Source organism: Octopus bimaculoides, chromosome 30 (assembly GCF_046866305.1).
Source record: "Octopus bimaculoides isolate indiv1 chromosome 30, ASM4686630v1, whole genome shotgun sequence".
Classification (NCBI taxonomy): domain Eukaryota; kingdom Metazoa; phylum Mollusca; class Cephalopoda; order Octopoda; family Octopodidae; genus Octopus; species Octopus bimaculoides.
In genome coordinates this window covers 10,764,188-10,786,526 of record NC_142957.1, presented here as the reverse complement: position 1 = coordinate 10,786,526, position 22,339 = coordinate 10,764,188, and the positions used below count along the sequence as shown (strand labels likewise).

General features: G+C 36.8%; 1 protein-coding gene across 1 annotated transcript in view; it reads left to right on the top strand.

Annotated features, from left to right (window-relative positions):
- Positions 1–22,339, top strand: part of LOC149130199 (small G protein signaling modulator 1-like) — a 105,902-nt gene that overhangs the window by 48,875 nt on the left and 34,688 nt on the right. The window contains 7 exon segments of the mRNA XM_089346249.1: positions 93–258; positions 5,058–5,231; positions 10,249–10,383; positions 12,042–12,109; positions 17,673–17,827; positions 18,586–18,726; positions 19,923–20,053. Coding sequence (XP_089202375.1) covers positions 93–258; positions 5,058–5,231; positions 10,249–10,383; positions 12,042–12,109; positions 17,673–17,827; positions 18,586–18,726; positions 19,923–20,053 — 970 coding nt within the window.

The following is a 22,339-nucleotide window of genomic DNA, read 5'->3' as shown; positions in this document are numbered from 1 at the left end:
CCAGTTCTCAATCCAGATACCCCGATTAACTGAAACACGGACTTTAACCCTTGTTGTTTTCTCTTCTCCTTCTTCTTCTTCTTCTTCTTCAGGAGCAGTTGAGGCGTGTCTGTTACATGGCCTAAAGAAACGGTCTCTTGGACTGTTTAAGCATGGAACCACTACAGCACTTCTTCAGAAACTATCCAAACATTATGAACCCGCTTGGCAGGTTCTTAAGATCGTTCAGGAGATCGAATCCAACAATGATCCGACAAGGTAATACTAACTCCACCTCCTCCTCCTTTTTATCACTGTTGTTGTCGTTGTTGTTTGGAGGCGCAGTGGCCCAGTGGTTAGGGCAGCGGACTCGCGGTCATAGGATCGCGGTTTCGATTCCCAGACCGGGGGGCGTTGTGAGTGTTTATTGAGCGAAAACACCTAAAAAGCTCCACGAGGCTCCGGCAGGGGATGGTGGCAGAACCCTGCTGTACTCTTTCACCACAACTTTCTCTCACTCTTTCTTCCTGTTTCTGTTGTGCCTGTAATTCAAAGGGGTCAGCCTTGTCACACTCTGTGTCACGCTGAATATCCCCCGAGAACTACGTCAAGGGTACACGTGTCTGTGGAGTGCTCAGCCACTTGCACGTTAATTTCACAGGGGATAGTGGCGAACCCTGCTGTACTCTTTCACCACAACTTTCTCTCACTCTTACTTCCTGTTTCTGTTGTGCCTGTAATTCAAAGGGGTCAGCCTTGTCACACTCTGTGTCACGCTGAATATCCCCCGAGAACTACGTCAAGGGTACACGTGTCTGTGGAGTGCTCAGCCACTTGCACGTTAATTTCACGAGCAGCAAGCTGTTCCGTTGATCGGATCAACTGGAACCCTCGTCGTCGTAACCGACGGAGTGCCAACAACGTTGTTGTTTAACCCTAGGTCAACCTCAATCGAGCAGAGACTGATGATCGAATACATGAAAACTGTGATTGTCCTGTCTTTGTAGATATAAGATATCCTTTTATTCCTTTAGTCATTTGACTGCGTCCATGCTGGAGCACTGCTTTGAAGGGGTTTTTTTCTTCTTTCATTTGAACAAATTGACTGTACTTATTTTATTGGTTTCTGTTTGCCAAACTTCTACGTTATGGAAACATAAACACACCAACACCGGTTGTCAAGCAGTAATGGGGGAACAAACACAAAGACACACATACACAAATATATATATATATATATATATATGTATATATATATATATATATATATATATATATACATATATATATATATGTATATATATATAATATGTATATATATATATATATATGTATATATATATATATATATATATATATATATATATATATATATGTATATATATATATGTATATATATATATATATATGTATATATATATATATATATGTATATATATATATATATATGTATATATATATATATGTATATATATATATATATGTATATATATATATATATGTATATATATATATATATATGTATATATATATATATATATATGTATATATATATATATATATGTATATATATATATATATATGTATATATATATATATATATATATATATATATATATATATATATATATATATATATATATATATATATATATATATATATATATACATATATATATATATATATATACATATATATATATATACATATATATATATATATATACATATATATATATACATATATATATATATATATATACATATATATATATATATATACATATATATATATATATATACATATATATATATATATATACATATATATATATATATACATATATATATATATACATATATATATATATATACATATATATATATATATATACATATATATATATATATATACATATATATATATATACATATTATATTATATATACATATATATATATATATACATATATATATATATATATACATATATATATATATATACATATATATATATATATATATATACATATATATATATATATACATATATATATATATATACATATATATATATATATACATATATATATATATATACATATATATATATATATACATATATATATATATATACATATATATATATATATACATATATATATATATATACATATATATATATATATACATATATATATATATATACATATATATATATATATACATATATATATATATATACATATATATATATATATACATATATATATATATATACATATATATATATATATACATATATATATATATATATACATATATATATATATATACATATATATATATATATATACATATATATATATATATACATATATATATATATATACATATATATATATATATACATATATATATATATATATATATATATACATATATATATATACATATATATATATATACATATATATATATACATATATATATATATATACATATATATATATATATATACATATATATATATATATATATATATATACATATATATATATATATACAAAGGAGTAGGTAGTAACTCTATAAGATGTACCCGGTGCAAGCTATGGACACATAAGAGGTGCAGCAACATCAAAGGCAGGTTAACTAGCAAGTTAGTTTTTGTTTGTGGCAGATGTTCAGGTGCAATAAAGACTGCAAACAAACAGGAAACAACTTCTATCTCATTCCAGGGTGAAAAACTAGAGGTAGTTGATAGCTTCCGCTATCTGGGCGACCAAGTTAGTAGTGGGGGTGGGTGCGCTGAAAGTGTAGCTGCTAGAATAAGAATAGCCTGGGCAAAGTTTAGAGAGCTCTTACCCCTGCTGGCGACAAAGGGACTCTCACTCAGAGTAAAAGGCAGACTGTATGACGCATGCGTACGAACAACCATGCTACATGGCAGTGAAACATGGGCTGTAACTGCTGAGGACATACGTAAGCTCGCAAGGAATGAAGCCAGTATGCTCCGTTGGATGTGTAATGTCAATGTGAATACCCGTCAGAGTGTAAGTATCTTGAGAGAAAAGCTGAACATTAGAAGCATCAGTTTTGGCGTGCAAGAGAGACGATTGCGCTGGTATGGACATGTGGTGAGAATGGAGGAGGATAGCTGCGTGAAAAAGTGCCACACCCTAACAGTTGAGGGAACCCGTGGAAGAGGTAGGCCCAGGAAGACCTGGGCTGAGGTGGTGAGGCAAGACCTTCGTACATTGGGCCTCACCGAGGCGATCACTACGGACCGAGACCTTTGGAAATGGGCTGTGCGTGAGAAGACCCGGCAAGCCAAGTAAGATCGTTGCCAGTGCCCCTGGACTGGTTCTTGTGCGGGTGGCACATGAGATGCACCATTTTGAGCGTGGCCGTTGCCAGTACCGCCTGACTGGCTCCTGTAGGATTTTCGAGCGAGATCGTTGCCAGTGCCCCTGGACTGGCTTGTGCGGGTGGCACATAAAAGACACCATTTCGAGCGTGGCCGTTTTCGTGCGGGTGACACGTAAAAGCACCCACTACACTCTCTGAGTGGTTGGCGTTAGGAAGGGCATCCAGCTGTAGAAACTCTGCCAAATCAGACTGGAGCCTGGTGTTGCCATCCGGTTTCACCAGTCCTCAGTCAAATCGTCCAACCCATGCTAGCATGGAAAGCGGACGTTAAACGATGATGATGATGATGATGATGATACATATATATATATATATACATATATATATATATATACATATATATATATATATATACATATATATATATATATATACATATATATACATATATATATATATATATATATATATATATATATCTGCAATGTTTGCAGTCGTGTATGCTTGTCAAGAGCAGAGCTCATTATCCACCAACGGTGCCGCAAATGCAAAATATAAGTTAGTCCTAGAGCGCACAATGTTCCCAAAGGTCGGCAATGGTCTTGAGTGAGCTATGGTCAGTTCAAATGCTAAATTGATATATATCTGTGTATGAAACAACAAGGAAGACCACTACATGGGGGCTAGTTCTGTTAGAAATAGCAGCCAAATCTCTCTCAAATCATACCCAATATCATATCTAGGATCTTTTTTAAAACGGGGGCCACATTTTTCATTAATGTTTTACGTAGTGTTTTTGGTACGGAAAGACTTTCAAACTTCGTATACTTATCTATTTTGTGTTATAGAACAGAAAAATATTTTTGTATTCGAATTTATTACATGTAAAAAATTGTCTTATTTCGATAATTTCAACCAATCACTGACGTCCATTCAGCCGATATACATTAAGTGCCGACTACATAAACAAACGATTCTTCGTTTTATTTGCTTTTTTCATTTTAAATTTGCTTTGACCCTAACCCTAACCCTAACCCTAACTCTAACCCTAACCCTAACCCTAACCCTAGGGTTAGGGTTAGGGTTAGAGTTAGGGTTAGGGTTAGGGTTAATTGTTTCAGAATCGTTTGTTTATGTAGTCGGCGCTTAATGTATATCGGCTGAATGGACGTCAGTGATTGGTTGAAATTACAGAAATACGACAACTTTAACATGGAATAATTTATGGATTTCTTTTTTTTTTAAGAAGACTAAGAGAAAAAGATGTTTATATGACACATTCTACCAGTGTTCCAAGTTTCAAAGTGTTTCGTTAATGAAAAATGTGGCCCCCGTTTTAAAAAAGATCCCATATCTACATATAACTCTTTAGCATTCAGACTATTCTGTCAAACATAATGCTTATTAATTCACATTGTTTTGAATCAATCATGCATTATCTCATAGCTTTGAGATTTCAATGATGTGATTGTTTAAGTTTTAGAATGACATTGTAGGGTAGGTGTGAAAGGCTGGATCTGGTCAGTCTGAACAAAAAAACAGGAAGACTATTTTGGCCGGATATCATCAGTTTAAAGGTTAAAGGGTTAACTCGATGTTTTCAACAAAACCTCTTTGTTTTCTTTTCCTTTCTTTCCCGTTTTTTTTTTCTTTTTTTTTTTTTTGTCCTTCTTAAATATTCTTTTTATTTCCATGTTATTACTCTTCAGTTTTTCGAAAGCATTTGCCCAGTGGAGCACCAAAACTGCCTCATGGCCGTCACAGAACGCCTCCGTTCCTCCGTCGCATTCCAAAATCTGTGAGAAATCTACTTATCCGTCCCCTGAGATCAGCAACCTCAGCATGCTGGGCCTTTACCGAATAATTGAGGGCTTGCCGTTTCTGTGAGATTTCCCGTGTTAATGAAGATGCCAAACACTTTATCATTGCTCTAACTAACTAATTAACTAACGAACTAACTAGTCCCACCTTGCCTTGTTTTTTTTTTTTTGTTTTTCATTTCCTTCATAAACCAAAGCTGATCTGCTTCTTAGCAACCTGACTTGCGGCCGCATCTTTCTAAAATAATGACTAACGTAATTTTCGAAGAACACAAACAGCCCCAACAACGGTTTTTAACATTTTTATCTCCTTTCTTTCATTATTTTGCCTTGCTTGCTAATGATAATGAGACCAGATATAGTTATCAAAGATCATGAAGAAAAAAAATGCTTTCTAATTGATGTATCAATACCAGCAGATGACAACGTTTCTCTAAAAGAAATGGAAAAACTTTCAAAATACAAAGACCTGGAAATAGAGGTAACTCGAATGTGGAATCTAAAAACAGAAACAATTCCCATCATAGTAGGTGCCTTGGGTATAATAAAAAAATATTCAGACAAATACATAACAAAAACACCAGGACTTACAAATATATATATAACATACAGAAAATTGCAATTACTGGGCTCTGCACACATCCTACGCAAAACACTTTCAATTCAGTAAACATAAGAGCACCACAGCAAACCACAGCACATACCCAAGGCACACAGAGCTGCGCTCGGTAGTGAAGTGAAAGCACGTTATAAAAATAAAACTACTGAATAATAATAATAATAATAACTCATTTTTAAACTCTTTTTACTTGTTGCAGTCATTTGACTGTGGCCATGCTGGAGCACCGTCTTCAGTCGAGCAAATCGACCCCAGGACTTATTATTTGTAAGCCTAGTACTTATTCTATCGGTCTCTTTTGCCGAACCACTAAGTTACGGGGACGTAAACACACCAGCATCGGTTGTCAAGCGATGTTGGGCGGACAAACACAGACACAGACACACACACGCACAGACACACACACACACATATATATATATATATGCGACAGGCTTCTTTCAGTTTCTGTCTACCAAATCCACTCACAAGGCTTTGGTCGGCCCGAGGCTGTAGTAGAAGACACTTGCCCAAGATGCCATGCAGTGGGACTGAACCCGGAAATCTGTGGTTGGTAAGCAAGCTACTTACCACACAGCCACTCCTGCGGTGTCTTTTTTTTTCTTTTTTTTTTTTAGTTTACTTAAATAGTTTACATTTACCATGATACATCCCATGATTTCAGCATACACTAGTTTTGGTGGTTTCATGCTATCTAATCCATAGCTAGGACCCTGATAGGTGTTACCCTTCTGGGTCAGAGTAGATCTGGGATCAGTAGTGGCTAAGAGATGGTTCCACACTCCTCAAAACCTTGGAGCTCCATTTCCAGGGCCTCACTACCAAATGCAGTTTAAAGTCATGCTTGAAGAGGTTTCATAAGACTGAAATATAACTGGAGTTCTCTCACTTTACTTCCTCGTTCCTTCTATTACATTGTTAATATTCTGTTTTTAATTAAGTTTAAAATCAATTAAAATTTCAGATATGACCCCCCCCCTTTCCTTCATGACCAGAACTGGTTATAACTGAACAAAAATTTCCCCTTGTTACAATTGAAATTTTGATTAATTAACAATGTCTTGGTTTACATCATTAACAATGTTAACGACGATTTTATTACTTAACCAGAATTTAAATACTAACTCCTGTTGAATTTTTCTTTTTGCAGATAATGTTGTATTATTAACATAGTGTGTGTGTGTGTGTGTGTGTATGTATGTGTAGATATGTATGTATGTATGTGTTAACATTTGAGAGTGTGTTTATGTATGGTGTGTATGTATTCGTGTGTGTTAACATTTTAGATTGTGTCTGTGTAGGTATGTATGTGTATGCATGTACGTGTGTGTGTCTGTATGTGTAAACATTTGAGATTGTATGTATGTATGTGTGTGTGTGTGTGTGTGTGTGCGTGTGTTAACATTTGAGATTGTGTGTATATGTGTATGTGTTAACATTTGTGTAGATGCATATGTGTTTTTATGTATGTGTGTATGTATATGTGTAGATACATATGTATAAACATTTGATATTGTGTGTGTGTGTGTGTGTGTGTAGATACATATGTGTATGTACGTATGTATTAACATTTGAGATTGTGTGTGTGTGTGTGTGTGTGTGTATATATGTAGATGTATTTGTAGATACATATGTGTATGTTTGCATGCATGTGTTAACATTTGAGCTTGTGTTTATATCTGGTGTGTATGTGTGTGTGTGTCTGTGTGTGTGTGTGTGTGTGTGTGTGTTAACATTTCAGATTATATGTGTGTATGTACATATACATGCATTTATGTATATGTATGTGTAGATACATATGTGTATGTGTGTACATCTATATGTGTTAACATTTGAGATTGTGTTAATGAATGGTGTGTATGTATGTGTGTGTGTGTTAACATTTGAGACAGTATGTGTAGGTATGTATGTATATAAGCATGTGTGTGTTAACATTTGCGATTGCGTGTATTTATAGATGCGTATGTGCATGTATGTATATATGTATATATATGTATGTATTTTGTGTTAACATTTGAAATTACGTCTATGTTGTTAAAATTGTGTGTGTGTGTGTGTGTGTGTATTAACATTTCATATTATGTCTATGTATATAAATATATGTGTATGTATCAGTGAAATATTACATACACACACATTTTTTTTTTTTTTTTTTGTAATATTATTTTAAAGGATATAAAAGCCGAAGCTAAAAACCAGCAAAAGTGCTTTTAATTGACTGAAAACCAATACCATGCTCATTTATATTAATTAATTATAGCTTCGTTTAACAGTTCGCTGGTATTCTTGCTGCTACAGCTGCTGCTGCTGCTGCTGCTGTTGTTGTTGTTGTTGTTGTTGATGTTGTCGATTACAAACCAATTTAACAACAAGAAGCTACAACACAACACCAAACTGCCTTTTGTCTTTCCAATTTTCATTCTATAAAATCCTGCAAATTTTGCGATATTTTCTGTCGATTCCGAAGAACAGCATAAAAATGGTTTCGAATTTTGGCGCAGTGCTAGCAATTTTGGTGGTGGTGGTGGTGTTGTGGGTGGGAATTCAGTGGGTAAATCAATTACACCAACCCTCTCCAGCGCTCAAGCGGTACTTTATTTTAATTGATCTCAAAACGATGAAAAGCAAAGTTAGTTGACTTGGCCAGCATTTGAACTCAGGACATAGAGATTGACGAAATACCACTAAGCAATTTGCCGGCATGCTAACAGCGTAATATTGGCGGCGAGCTGGCAGAATCATTAGCACGCCAGGCAAAATGCTTACTGGTATTTCGTCTGTCGCTATGTTCTGAGTTCAAATTCCGCTGAGGTCAACTTTGCCTTTATATCCTTTCGGGGTTGACAAATTAAATACCAGTTGTGTACTGAGGTCAATCTAATCGACTGGTGCCCTTCCCAAAAATTTCGGGCCTTGTGCTTAGAGTAGAAAAGAATTTTGGTGGCGAGCTGGCAGAAACGTTAGCACGCCGGGCGAAATGCTTAGCGGTATTTTGTCTGCCACTGCGTTCTGAGTTTAAATTCCGCTGAGGTCGACTTTGCCTTAATATCCTTTTGGGGTCGATAAATTAAGTACCAGTTACGCACTGGGGTCGATATAATAGACTTAATCCGTTTTTCTGTCCTTGTTTGTCCCCTCTGTGTGTAGCCCCTTGTGGGCAGTAAAGAAATAGGTATTTCATTTGCCATTCTGTTCTGAGTTCAAATTCCACCGAGGTCGACTTTGCCTTAATATCCTTTCAGGGTCGATAAATTAAATACCAGTTGTGTACTGGGCATCAATCTAATCGACTGGTGCTCTCCCCAAAAATTTCGGGCCTGGTGCCTAGAGTAGAAAATAATTTTGGTAGTGAGCTGGCAGAATTGTTAGCACGCCGGGCGAAATGCTTAGCAGTATTCCGTCTGCCATTCTGTTCTGAGTTCAAATTCCACCAAGGTCAGCTTGGTCAGCTTCTTGAGATTGTCCATTGTCTTGGCGTCCATTCCGTCACCCTGATTGTCCATCTGTATCTGTTCTCCTTGCTGGATCATATAATGTCATTGATTTTCATTTTCTGTCGAAATCCAGACATCGGTTTTCTTGTCTCTTTGCTGAAAACTAAGCCATTGCATAACGTCCATTTATTTCTTACGGATTTTTTTTTTTTTTTGTAAATTCAAATAAGTACTGTTTTTTTTTTTTTGTTTTAATGCTAAAACAAAAAACAAAAACAAACAAAAGGAACGACCTAGAACACATTCCCCCCCCCCACTTAGATCTGAAATTAGTCCAAGCAAAAGGTCCCAACTGCATCCATGAACCAAATCTGAATTTTGAAATTTACAGATATTTCAGAAGTTTGCAAGATTTTATAGTCTATCTCAAAAAAAAAATAAATAAAATTTATTAATGAACCAATTGAAGTTATTACCTGATATTTAATTGACATTTTGACTAACATTAAAAATAATTTTATTGCAGGTTATAATCCACTTGACCAATATATTCAATTACAAATGAGTAATGTTTATGTTTAATAGAAACATAATATCTTATGTTTTAACACCTAAGATATATCACTGTTCCGCCTGACTGGCCTTTGTAGGATTTTCGAGCGAATTCGTTGCCAGTGCTCCTGGACTGGCTCTTGTGCAGGTGGCACATAAAATACACCATCTTGAGCGTGGTCGTTGCCACTACCGCCTGACTGGCCTTCATGCCGGTGGCACGTAAAAAGCACCCACTACACTCTCTGAGTGGTTGGCGTTAGGAAGGGCATCCAGCTGTAGAAACTCTGCCAAATCAGATTGGAGCCTGGTGTAGCCATCTGGTTTCACCAGTCCTCAGTCAAATCGTCCAACCCATGTTAGCATGGAAAGTGGACGCTAAACGATGCTGATGATGATGATGAAATGTAATTGTGTATGTATGTATATGTAACAGTTTATTGTTGAAATCTGACATATGAATTTGCCTTTTCAGAAAATCTCTGGATAGTGGGAAAGTACAACCAAAGAAAACTCTTCCTTCCTACAATCCCAAGTATTTATGGCTTAGGATTTCTATATTTGAAAAACATTTAGCCAAAATACTTGATTTTCTTGTGCAAAACAGCAGGTAAGTCGGCTCTGTTTACTATTAAACACTGTTTCGTTTCTGTGTAATTATTATAATTGTTAAATTCAAATTACGACAAACGTAAATAAACAAACGAAGTTTGCTTTTAGAAGCGTTGAGATGTCTTTAGAAAGTTAAAGAAGTGATTTTAAATTCTCAATCACGGAATAATGCTAATAATATAGCCTGAACAGGATAAACTATCCCTCTTTTGCAGAGAAAAGTGTAGGTGGCAAGCTGTGGACTCGAACTCACATCCCCGTGATTACATGTCACGATGCTTTGACCGATTAAGCTATGCTACCTACTACAAATTCCTCTGCAAATTAAGATACATAAATCTCGCTTTATGAGACGCTCTCATATGTTAAATTCAAATTACGACAAATGTGCTAGCCACCTACACTTTTCTCTGCAAAATAGGGGTAGTTTATCTTGTTCAGGCTATATTATTAGCATTATTCTGCGATTGAGAATTTAAAATCACTTCTTTAACTTTCTAAAAGACATCTCAACGCTTCTAAAAGCAAACTTCGTTTGTTTATTTATGTTTGTTGTAATTTGAATTTAACATATGAGAGCGTCTCATAAAGCGAGATTTATATATCTTAATTTGCAGAGGAATTTGTAGTGGGTAGTTTAGCTTAATCGGTCAAAGCATCGTGACGTATAATCACGGAGATGTGAGTTCGAGTCCACAGCTAGCCACCTACACTTTTCTCTGCAAAATAAGGATAGTTTATCCTGTTCAGACTATATTATTAGCATTATTCTGCGATTGAGAATTTAAAATCACTTCTTTAACTTTCTAAAAGACATCTCAACGCTTCTAAAAGCAAACTTCGTTTGTTTATTTACGTTTGTCGTAATTTGAATTTAACATAAGAGAGCGTCTCATAAAGCGAGATTTATATATCTTAATTTGCAGAGGAATTTGTAGTGGGTAGTTTAGCTTAATCAGTCAAAGCATCGTGACATGTAATCACGGGGATGTGAGTTCGAGTCCACAGCTAGCCACCTACACTTTTCTCTGCAAAATAGGGGTAGTTTATCCTGTTCAGGCTATATTATTAGCATTATTCTGCGATTGAGAATTTAAAATCACTTCTTTAACTTTCTAAAAGACAGCTCAACGCTTCTAAAAGCAAACTTCGTTTGTTTATTTATGTTTGTCGTAATTTGAATTTAACATATGAGAGCGTCTCATAAAGCGAGATTTATATATCTTAATTTGCAGAGGAATTTGTAGTGGGTAGCTTAGCTTAATCAGTCAAAGCATCGTGACATGTAATCATGGGGATGTGAGTTCGAGTCTACAGCTAGCCACCTACACTTTTCTCTGCAAAATAGTGATAGTTTATCCTGTCCAGGCTATATTATTAGCATTATTCTGCGATTGAGAATTTAAAATCACTTCTTTAACTTATTATAATTGTATTTTGATTAACCATGTCGCAATGGGAAATGTGGGAAGAAGCACGACACAGTGCAATATTAAATGTGTGGGTTGCTCATTGTTGTTTGCCCAAGTAGTTAATTTTGTCATAGATGACGGAGTGCCAACAATGTTACAGGGGTGTTAATTAACTAATATATTTAATACTGTAAATGACCAATAATGTTAAATGTCCAATAATTTGTTTTGTTTTATTTTGCAGTAAATATTATGAACCTGATGCTCTCATTGTTGATCCAGTGGATGGACCTATTCTTGCTTCACTTCTTGGTCAGTATATGCCATCTATCTCTCTCTATCTCTCTCTTTCTCTGTCTGTCTGTCTCTCTCTCTCTCTCTCTCTCTCTCTCTCTCTATATATATATATATATATATATATATATATATATAGATACTCTTTTACACTTTTACTTGTTTCAGTCATTTGACTGCGGCCATGCTGGAGCATCGCCTTTAGTTGGGAAAATCGACCCCAGGACTTATTCTTTGTAAGCCTAGTACTTATTCTATCGGTCTCTTTTTGCCGAAACACTAAGTTACGGGGGACGTAAACACACCAGCATCGGTCGTCAAGCGAAGTTGGGGGGACAAACACAAACATATATATATATATATATATATATATATATATATATATATATATATATATATACACATATATATATACATATATACGACGGGCTTCTTTCAGTTTCCGTCTACCAAATCCACTCACAAGGCTTTGGTCAGCCCGAGGCTATAGTAGAAGACACTTGCCCAAGGTGCCACGCAGTGGGACTGAACCCGAAACCATGTGGTTGCTAAGCAAGCTACTTACCACACAGCCTCTGCCAGGGATGTAGCCAGCCCACTTATGCGTACCTTTCCTTCATTGGACACTAAATTCCGCTTGCGAAGACTTTTTGAGGCAAGTGAAATTGAAATCAAACTAAATTCGACGACTGGCACCCATGCCAACGTCGTCTCCTTCATTGGACACGAAACTCAGCTTGCAAAGACTTATTGCGGCAAGCGAAAGTGAAATCTGGATGGCACCTGTGTCCAGCGTCGCCTTTCTGGCACTTGTGCCCGTGACATGTGTAAGGATTTTCGAGCGAGATCGTTGCCAGTGCCCCTGGACTGGCTCTTGTGTGGGTGGCACATAAAATACACCATTTTGAGCATGGCCGTTGCCAGTACCGCCCGACTGGCCTTCGTGCGGGTGACATGTAAAAGCACCCACTACACTCTCTGACTGGTTGGCGTTAGGAAGGGCATCCAGCTGTAGAAACTCTGCCAAATCAGATTGGAGCCTGGTGTAGCCATCCGGTTTCACCAGTCCTCAGTCAAATCGTCCAACCCATGCTAGTATGGAATGCGGACGTTAAAAGACGATGATGATGATGATGTCTCTCATGGTGGGTAAGCATATGAGCAGCCAACCCCGTCACGTTGGTTACCAACAGGTTTCACTGTCTCCTTGTCTGCTCCCTTCACATCTTTGTCAATCCACCCACACCCACCATGCCCTAATACTTTAATTTAACAACTTCACTTCTCCCTAATTGACATTTCTGTACGGATGATGAACTAATTTTCGTTTTTTCAGTAACAAAATCTGTCTTCATTAAAGGGTGAGTATTTCTGGTGTAAGTCCTGAAAATTTGGTAATAAGGAATTTTGTGCTTAAAACCTTCCCTCTTTATTTCTTTACCTTCCCTTTTTTTCACCTCAACCTCACACTACTACCTCGTTCATGTATGAAGCTAATTGGTAAGATCGGCTGAAATGGCTCCATAATACTGTGTACAATAAAGAGTAATACATATATATTTTCTTTTATATTCTTTTACTTGTTGCAATCATTTGACTGTGGCCATGCTGGAGCACTGCCTCGAGGGGTTTTAGTTAAACAAATCGACCCCCAAGACTTATTTTTTAAGCCTAGTCCTTATTCTATCACACGCTTTTGCTGAACCACTAAGTTATGGGGACATAAACATACAAACACCAGTTGTCAAGTGGTGATGGCGGGGGCACACACACGCATGTACACACGCGTTTATGTATATGATCATATATATGTTTATATATATATATATATATATACAGTAATCCCTTGACTATCATGGTTGTTAGGTTCAAAAACCCTCTGTGAAAGGTAAAAATCCACAAAATAGAAACTGTCAAGCGATAAATTAAGTACCAGTTACGCACTGCGGTCGATGTAATCGACTTAATCTCTTTGTCTCTCCTTGTTTGTCCCCTCTATGTTTAGCCCCTTGTGGGACAATACAGAAATAAGAAGCTGTCAAGCGATGATGGGGGGACAAAAATACACACATACGTAAATATATATACTTATATATAGATACTAAGATACACACACACATATATATATATATATACACACACACACACACATATATACATACATATATATATATATATATATATATATATTAGGGCTACTTCCAGTTTTTGTCTACCAAATGTACTCACAAGGCTATAGTAGAAGACACTTGCCCAAGGTGCCACACAGTGGGACTGAACCCAGAACCATGTGGTTGGTAAGCAAGCTTTTTACAACACAACCAAGTCTGCGCCTATATATATATATATATAATATATATATATATATATATATATATATATATATATATATATATATATATATATATATATATACATATATATATATATATATATATATATATATATATATATATATATATATATATATATATACATATATATACATATATATATATATATATATATATATATATATATATATATATATATATATACATATATATACATATATATATATATATATATATACATATATATATATATATATATATACATATATATATATATATATATATACATATATATAAATATATATATATACATATATATATATAGATATATACATATATATATATGTATATTTATATATATATATATATTTATATATATATATATATATTATTTTGTTTAAAAGAGTTCCAACACTGTCTGTTTTTTTATGTTTTATTTATATTCCTGCAGAACCAATGTGGGGTATAGAATATGGAATATACAATATATAATATAATATACAATATATAATATAAAATAAAATAAAAATGGATGGCACCATGAAAGAAAGTATTGAATGTAGATGAAATATTGAGTGTTCAATATAAAGGATCAAATATATAAATATAAATATATAAAGGCGACTCGAGTTTCAGGGCTATTTCCCTTTGTCATGGCCGGTATGACAGACTTTAAAGGGAAATAGCCCTGAAACTCGAGTCGCCTTTATATATTTATATTTATATATTTATATATTTGATCCTTTATATTGAACACTCAATATTTCATCTACATTCAATACTTTATTTCATGGTGCCATCCATTTTTATTTTATTTTATTTTATATTATATATTGTATATTATATTATATATTGTATATTCCATATTCTACACCCCACATTAGTTCTGCAGGAATATAAATAAAACATAAAAAACAGACAGTGTTGGAACTCTTTTAAACAAAATAATATATTCCTCTATACACAATCTTACAAAAAAAAACCCTTTTTTGTATTTTTACTCGCATATATATATATATATATATATATATATATACATATATATATATATATATATATATATATATATATATATGCATATATATACATATATATATATATATATATATATATATATATATACATATATATATACATATATATATACATAACATGAAATTTGATCATTTGCACCTTATTTTCTTTTCTCTTGATGTGTTCCTTTTTACTTCCCATGTTTGACTTGAGCCCACAATCCCACACAATACTGATACATCATCATCATCATCATCATCATCATCATCATCATCATTATTATTATTATTATTATTATTGAGGTGGTGGATGATAGAATCAGTCGAGCGACAGACAAAATTTCCTTGTTTCTATTCACTTGCGTCTCTTTTACAGTTTCTGTTCAAATATATAAACGTAATTGTCTTTTCCTTTCGTCATTTAGGGACCAGTAAGGTAAAAATGCATACCCATCAATGAAAAGCACAGGGCTCAATTTCATCAATTGTCCCTTTCCCCACAGAACAAATTGTATGCCTTTGTAGTAAATTTGCAAATGAAAATACCTTGTTGTGGTATTTAGTTATGGTTGTTTTAGGTTCTGAGTTCAAATCCCAGAGAGATTTGAACTCAGAATCCTTTTATTGAATTGAATTGAGAATTTGATATACATCGAAGATTGCATTCCAGTTTTCTTAAGAATCTCTGGAAAAAAATATAATTAAAAACTGGTTAGTATGTGTGTGTGGAGGCGCAATGGCCCAGTGGTTAGGGCAGCAGACTCGCAGTCATAGGATCGCGGTTTCGATTCCCAGACTGGGCGTTGTGAGTATTTATTGAGCGAAAACACCTAAAGCTCCACAAGGCTCCGGCAGGGGATGGTCGCGAACCCTGCTGTACTCTTCCACCACAACTTTCTCTCACTCTTACTTCCTGTTTCTGTTGTTCCTCTCAACACATGGCTATGATGCTCCCCCACTACTTCTACTCGTGATCAGAGATGCACATATTGTCAGGAACCAAGGGGCATGCTCAACTGTTTAAAGTCAAACAACTGACAAACAAATCTCTGCTATTGAGCAGAATATTTGCTGTAGCCCATCTTTTTATACCAAAAAAAAACAATGAACATGATAACACTTCCAATCAGTTAAAATCAGAAGCCATGAGAGCCACTGCCTGGTACTGCATCAGGGCATTAGCAAATCTGTGGTATTCAGCAGAATATTTGCTGTAGGCCATCTTTTTATACCAAAAAAAAACAATGAACATGATAACACTTCCAATCAATTAAGATCAGAAGCCATGAGAGCCACTGCCTGGTACTGCATCAGAGCATTAGCAAATCTGTGGTATTGAGCAGAATATTTGCTGTAGGCCATCTTTTTATACCAAGACAAAACAATGTACATGATAACACTTCCAATCAGTTAAGATGAGAAGCCATGAGAGCCACTGCCTGGTACTGCATCAGGGCATTAGCAAATCTGTGGTATTGAGCAGAATATTTGCTGTAGCCCATCTTTTATGCCAAGACAAAACAATGTACATGATAACACTTCCAATCAGTTAAGATGAGAAACCATGAGAGCCACTGCCTGGTACTGCATCAGGGCATTATTATTATTATTATTATTTTATGTTTGACTTTTGCTTTGCATTTGTACAAGTTGGATCCAAGTCTCACCCAGAGACCTCAAGAGACAACAAGTTAGAAGTTCATGTAGGTGTTATGCCTAGGGTACCATATATTTGGATTTGTACATAGTGTTGTTCTAGAAAATGTTTAAGAAACCATAAGAAAATTATGTGTTTGTTTTAAAATTTGAGATCACATAGACAGTATTTTACGTAGGATATGGGCAGTTCCCATGAGCACTATCTTTTGAACTTCAGCCATTTTGGGGTTTCCTGGTATCTGAGCTAGGTAGTAATCAGCCCGTTTCGCTGTCATTCCCAGGGCACCTATGGCAACAGGTATTGTTTTAGTCTTCAGGTTCCACATTTTGCTAATTTCTATTTCAAGATCTTTATATTTGCTCAGTTTTTGGTAGGTCTTGACAGATACATTTATATCGATTGGGACAGTCATATCAATGAGGAGGCATAATTTTTGTCTGAAGTCTTTCAGTATGATGTCTGGCCTATTTGCATCTATCTTCCTGTCAATTTTTATTATTATTATTATTATTATTATTATTATTATTATGTTAATTTTTTGCTGTTTTTGTTTTTTAATTTGTCAATGTGTTTAGTGGGGCCTTGTGCCTTGGATTACACCAAGATGAAAACAACTGACCATTATTGGACTGACCCTCCCGCTGATGAACTTGTTCAGCGACACCGCATCCACAGTGGAGCTACTCACCACCTTGCTGGGCCTGGATCTCCAAAAAGACCAGGATTACAAGTAAACGATTTATTTACCTTGTTTATATTTACTCTTCTACTCTTTTACTTGTTTCGGTCATTTGACTGCGGCCATGCTGGAGCACCGCCCTTTTTAGTCGAGCAAATCGACCCCTAGGACTTATTCTTTTGTAAGCTTTGTACTTATTCTATCGGTCTCTTTTGCCGAACCGCTAAGTTATGCGGACGTAAACACACCAGCATCGGTTGTCAAGCGATGTTGGGGGGACAAACACAGACACACAAACATATACACAAACATACATACACACACACACACACACACATATATATATATATATATATATATATATATATATGTACATACATACATACATACATATACATATATACACACACACACATGCATATATATATATATATATATATATATATATATATATATATATATATATATATACACATATATATCGACGGGCTTCTTTCAGTTTCTGCCTACCAAATCCACTCACAAGGCTTTGGTCGGCCTGATGCTATAGTAGAAGACACTTGCCCAAGGTGCCACACAGTGGGACTGAACCCGGAACCATGTGGTTGGTAAGCAAGCTACTTACCACAAAAATTGACAAGTTTTTCCATTTTGTAACAGTAATTTACCCAGTATTTCTAACGGCAATTCTGCCTGTTAAAAAAATATCTAATTTGTATCGTTCAATAACTCTTTAATATCTCATTACTTTAATTAATGCCTGAAACATTGCCACTAACGTATCGAAATGATTGATGTTTTATACACAGCAAGTTCGTCGACACACAAGTTCAAGTAGTGAGGAAAGTATGAAAGGACTCCACGTATCAGCCAAGGAGTATGTGGAATCGTTGCACCAAAACTCCAAAAATACACTCCTCTATGGGAAAAACAATGTCCTCGTCCAACCTGTAAGTATTACCGGTATCGGTGGTGGCGACGGCGTTGCCGCGAATGGCTGCTGGTGGATGTGTAGAGTGAATGTGTTTACGTATGTGTGTGAATACTGTTGGTTGTGTTAGATGTAAATACTGTTGAATGTGTGTGTGTGTGTACTATGTCAAGAGTGTGTGTTCCTATATGAGTGACATATTAAGTGTATGGTGGTGGCGCAATGGCCCAGTGGTTAGGGCAGCGAACTCGCGGTTTCGATTCCCAGACCAGGCGTTGTGAGTGTTTGTTGAGTGAAAACGGCTAAAGCTCCACGAGGCTCCGGTAGGGGATGGTGGTGGAACCCTGCTGTACTCTTTCACCACAGCTTTCTCTCACTCTTACTTCCTGTTTTCTGTTGTGCCTGTAATTCAAAGGGGTCAGCCTTGTCACACTCTGTGTCACGCTGAATATCCCCCGAGAACTACGTTAAGGGTGCACGTGTCTGTGGAGTACTCAGCCACTTGCACGTTAATTTCACGAGCAGGCTGTTCCGTTGATCGGATCAACTGGAACCCTCAACGTCGTAAGCGACGGAGTGCCAACAACAAATTAAGTGTATGCTTGTTAGATGTGTGTATATGTGTGTATGTAGCCTTGAACGTGTGTAGACCAGTGGATCCCAACAGCAGTTCCCAACCCTTTTATTAAATGAGTTTTTCCATAGACCCCTTTTAGTATGCCTATCCTTATGTGTGTGTGTGTCCCAAGCGTCTAGTAACACAATCTATATCACGTCCTCATGTTGTTGTTTTTTGTTGTTGTGAAATGCAACGTGAAATGAAGTGTTTTACTCAAGAACACAATACATCGCCCAGTCCAGCCATGAACCTCCAGTCCAGCCATGAGCCTCCAGTCCAGCCATGAGCCTCCAGTCCAGCCATGAGCCTCCAGTCCAGCCATGAGCCTCCAGTCCAGCCATGAGCCTCCAGTCCAGCCATGAGCCTCCAGTCGAGGATACCATGCACTGCTGGGAATCGAGCTCACCACCTTAATGTTGTGAGCCAGATTACTCTAACCAATAAGCCATGCTGCTTCTCAGATTATAAATATATGGATTAATAATATGTATGTGTAGCATGTTATTTGACAGTAAATGCTTTCCGCCATGACCACCACCGCCACCGTTACCACCGTTACCACCACCATTATCACGTGTACTTTCTCCTTCATACAGAAAGAGGACATCGAAGCCCTCCCTGGCTATCTGTCCCTGCACCAATCTGCTGAAGGGCTCACCATCAAGTGGACCCCTAATCAACTGATGAATGGTTGTTACGAAGACAAAGAAGATGATTTCGACAGAAGGTAACACCCCCCCCCCCATTTTATTTTCTCCCCCACCCCTCATCGACATCCCCACCGTTGCTACACTCTTGCTATGTTGTCAATATTGTTGCTGTTGTTGTTGTTGTTGTTGTTGTTTTTTTAAGTTTTGTTTTAGTTGTTTTGTGTTTTTTAAAATTTTTTTATTTAATATTTTGTTGTCAAGGTTCCCTGACCCACTTACTAACTCCAACTCAGGTACTCCTTACCCACTCAGGTACTCCTCACCCACTCAGGTACTCCTCACCCACTCATACAACCCCCTTCTCATCACCCTTGTGTCTAACAATCCCAGCCCCCCCCCCCCCCCGCCAGCATCCTGTTCATCATCATTATAGTTTAACATTTGCTTTTCTGTGCTTGCATGAGTCAGATGGAAATTGTTGAGGCAAATGTTTTTTTTAACGGCCAGGTGCCTCTCCTGTCACCAACCCTCACTTGTTTCCAAACAAAGTTACATTTCCTCATGACCAGACATGTTTTTCCATTTAAGACTGGAAGTGAACTACTGTAATCCCTCGCCATATCGTGGCTTATTATTTAAGCTAGCTTTGATTCCTCTGTGGTGTTGTTTTGCATTTATAATAAAATAAATATATACAAATTATAAAAACAATAAAAAAAATAGGAGTGGCTGTGTGGTAAGTAGCTTGCTTACCAACCACATGGTTCTGGGTTCAGTCCCACTGCGTGGCACCTTGGGCAAGTGTCTTCTACTATAGCCTCGGGCCGACCAAAGCCTTGTGAGTGGATTTGGTAGACGGAAACTGAAAGAAGCCTGTTGTATATATGTATATATATATATATATATATATATATATATATATATATATATGTGTGTGTGTGTGTTTGTGTGTCTGTGTTTGTCCCCCCACCATCGCTTGATAACCGATGGTGGTGTGTTTATGTCCCCGTAACTTAGCGGTTCGGCAAAAAGAGACTGATAGAATAAGTACTAGGCTTCCAAAGAATAAGTCCTGGGGGCGATTTGCTCGACTAAAGGCGGTGCTCCAGCATGGCCGCAGTCAAATGACTGAAACAAGTAAAAGAGTACAGTAGGCACGTGCTGTTTTGATTCTCAACCAAAACTGTCTGACGAATGGGAACATGAAACTCGGAGTAACAGTTTTGATGATATTGTAGTGGCGTGAAATTATAGCTGCCATTGAGGAAGTACTATTCTGCGCATGTGCAAGGGACTTCACCACCGGAAGCCCCTCGAGTTGTGCATGCGTAGTAAAATTGGCGAAATGCTTAGCAGTATTTTGTCTGCCGTTACGTTCTGAGTTCAAATTCCACCGAAGTCGACTTTGCCTTTCATCCTTTCGGGGTCGATAAATTAAGTACCAGTTACGCACTGGGGTTGATGTAATCAACTTAATCCCTTTGTCTGTCCTTGTTTGTCCCTTCTATGTTTGTCCCCTTGTGGGCAATAAAGAACATGACAGCTTTGGCAAGAGTCTTATACTTATAGCCTTTCAGCTGACCAAAGCCTTGTGAGTAGATTTGGACTGGCTCTTGTGCGGGTGGCACATAAAATACACCAGTTTGAGCGTGGCCATTGCCAGTACCGCCTGACTGGCTTTCGTAGGATTTTCGAGCGAGATCGTTGCCAGTGCCCCTGGACTGGCTCTTGTGCGGGTGGCACATAAAATACACCATTTTGAGCGTGGCCATTGCCAGTACCGCCTGACTGGCCTTCGTAGGATTTTCGAGCGAGATCGTTGCCAGTGCCCCTGGACTGGCTCTTGTGCGGGTGGCACATAAAATACACCATCTTGAGCGTAGCCGTTGCCAGTACCGCCTGACTGGCCTTCGTGCGGGTGGCACGTAAAAGGACCCACTACACTCTCAGAGTGGTTGGTGTTAGGAAGGGCATCCAGCTGTAGAAACTCTGCCAAATCAGATTGGAGCCTGGTGTTGCCATCCGGTTTCACCAGTCCTCAGTCAAATCGTCCAACCCATGCTAGCATGGAAGGCGGACGTTAAACGATGATGATGAACACCAATGAGGTCTGTTTTGACATGGTTTTAATGGCTGGATTCCAATTTCCTTTATATTCCCTGTGAGCGTGGTGGCCGTTGCCAGTACCGCCTGACTGGCCTTCGTGCGGGTGACACGTAAAAAGCACCCATTACACTCTCAGAGTGGTTGGTGTTAGGAAGGGCATCCAGCTGTAGAAACTCTGCCAAATCAGATTGGAGCCTGGTGTTGCCGTCCGGTTTCACCAGTCCTCAGTCAAATCGTCCAACCCATGCTAGCATGGA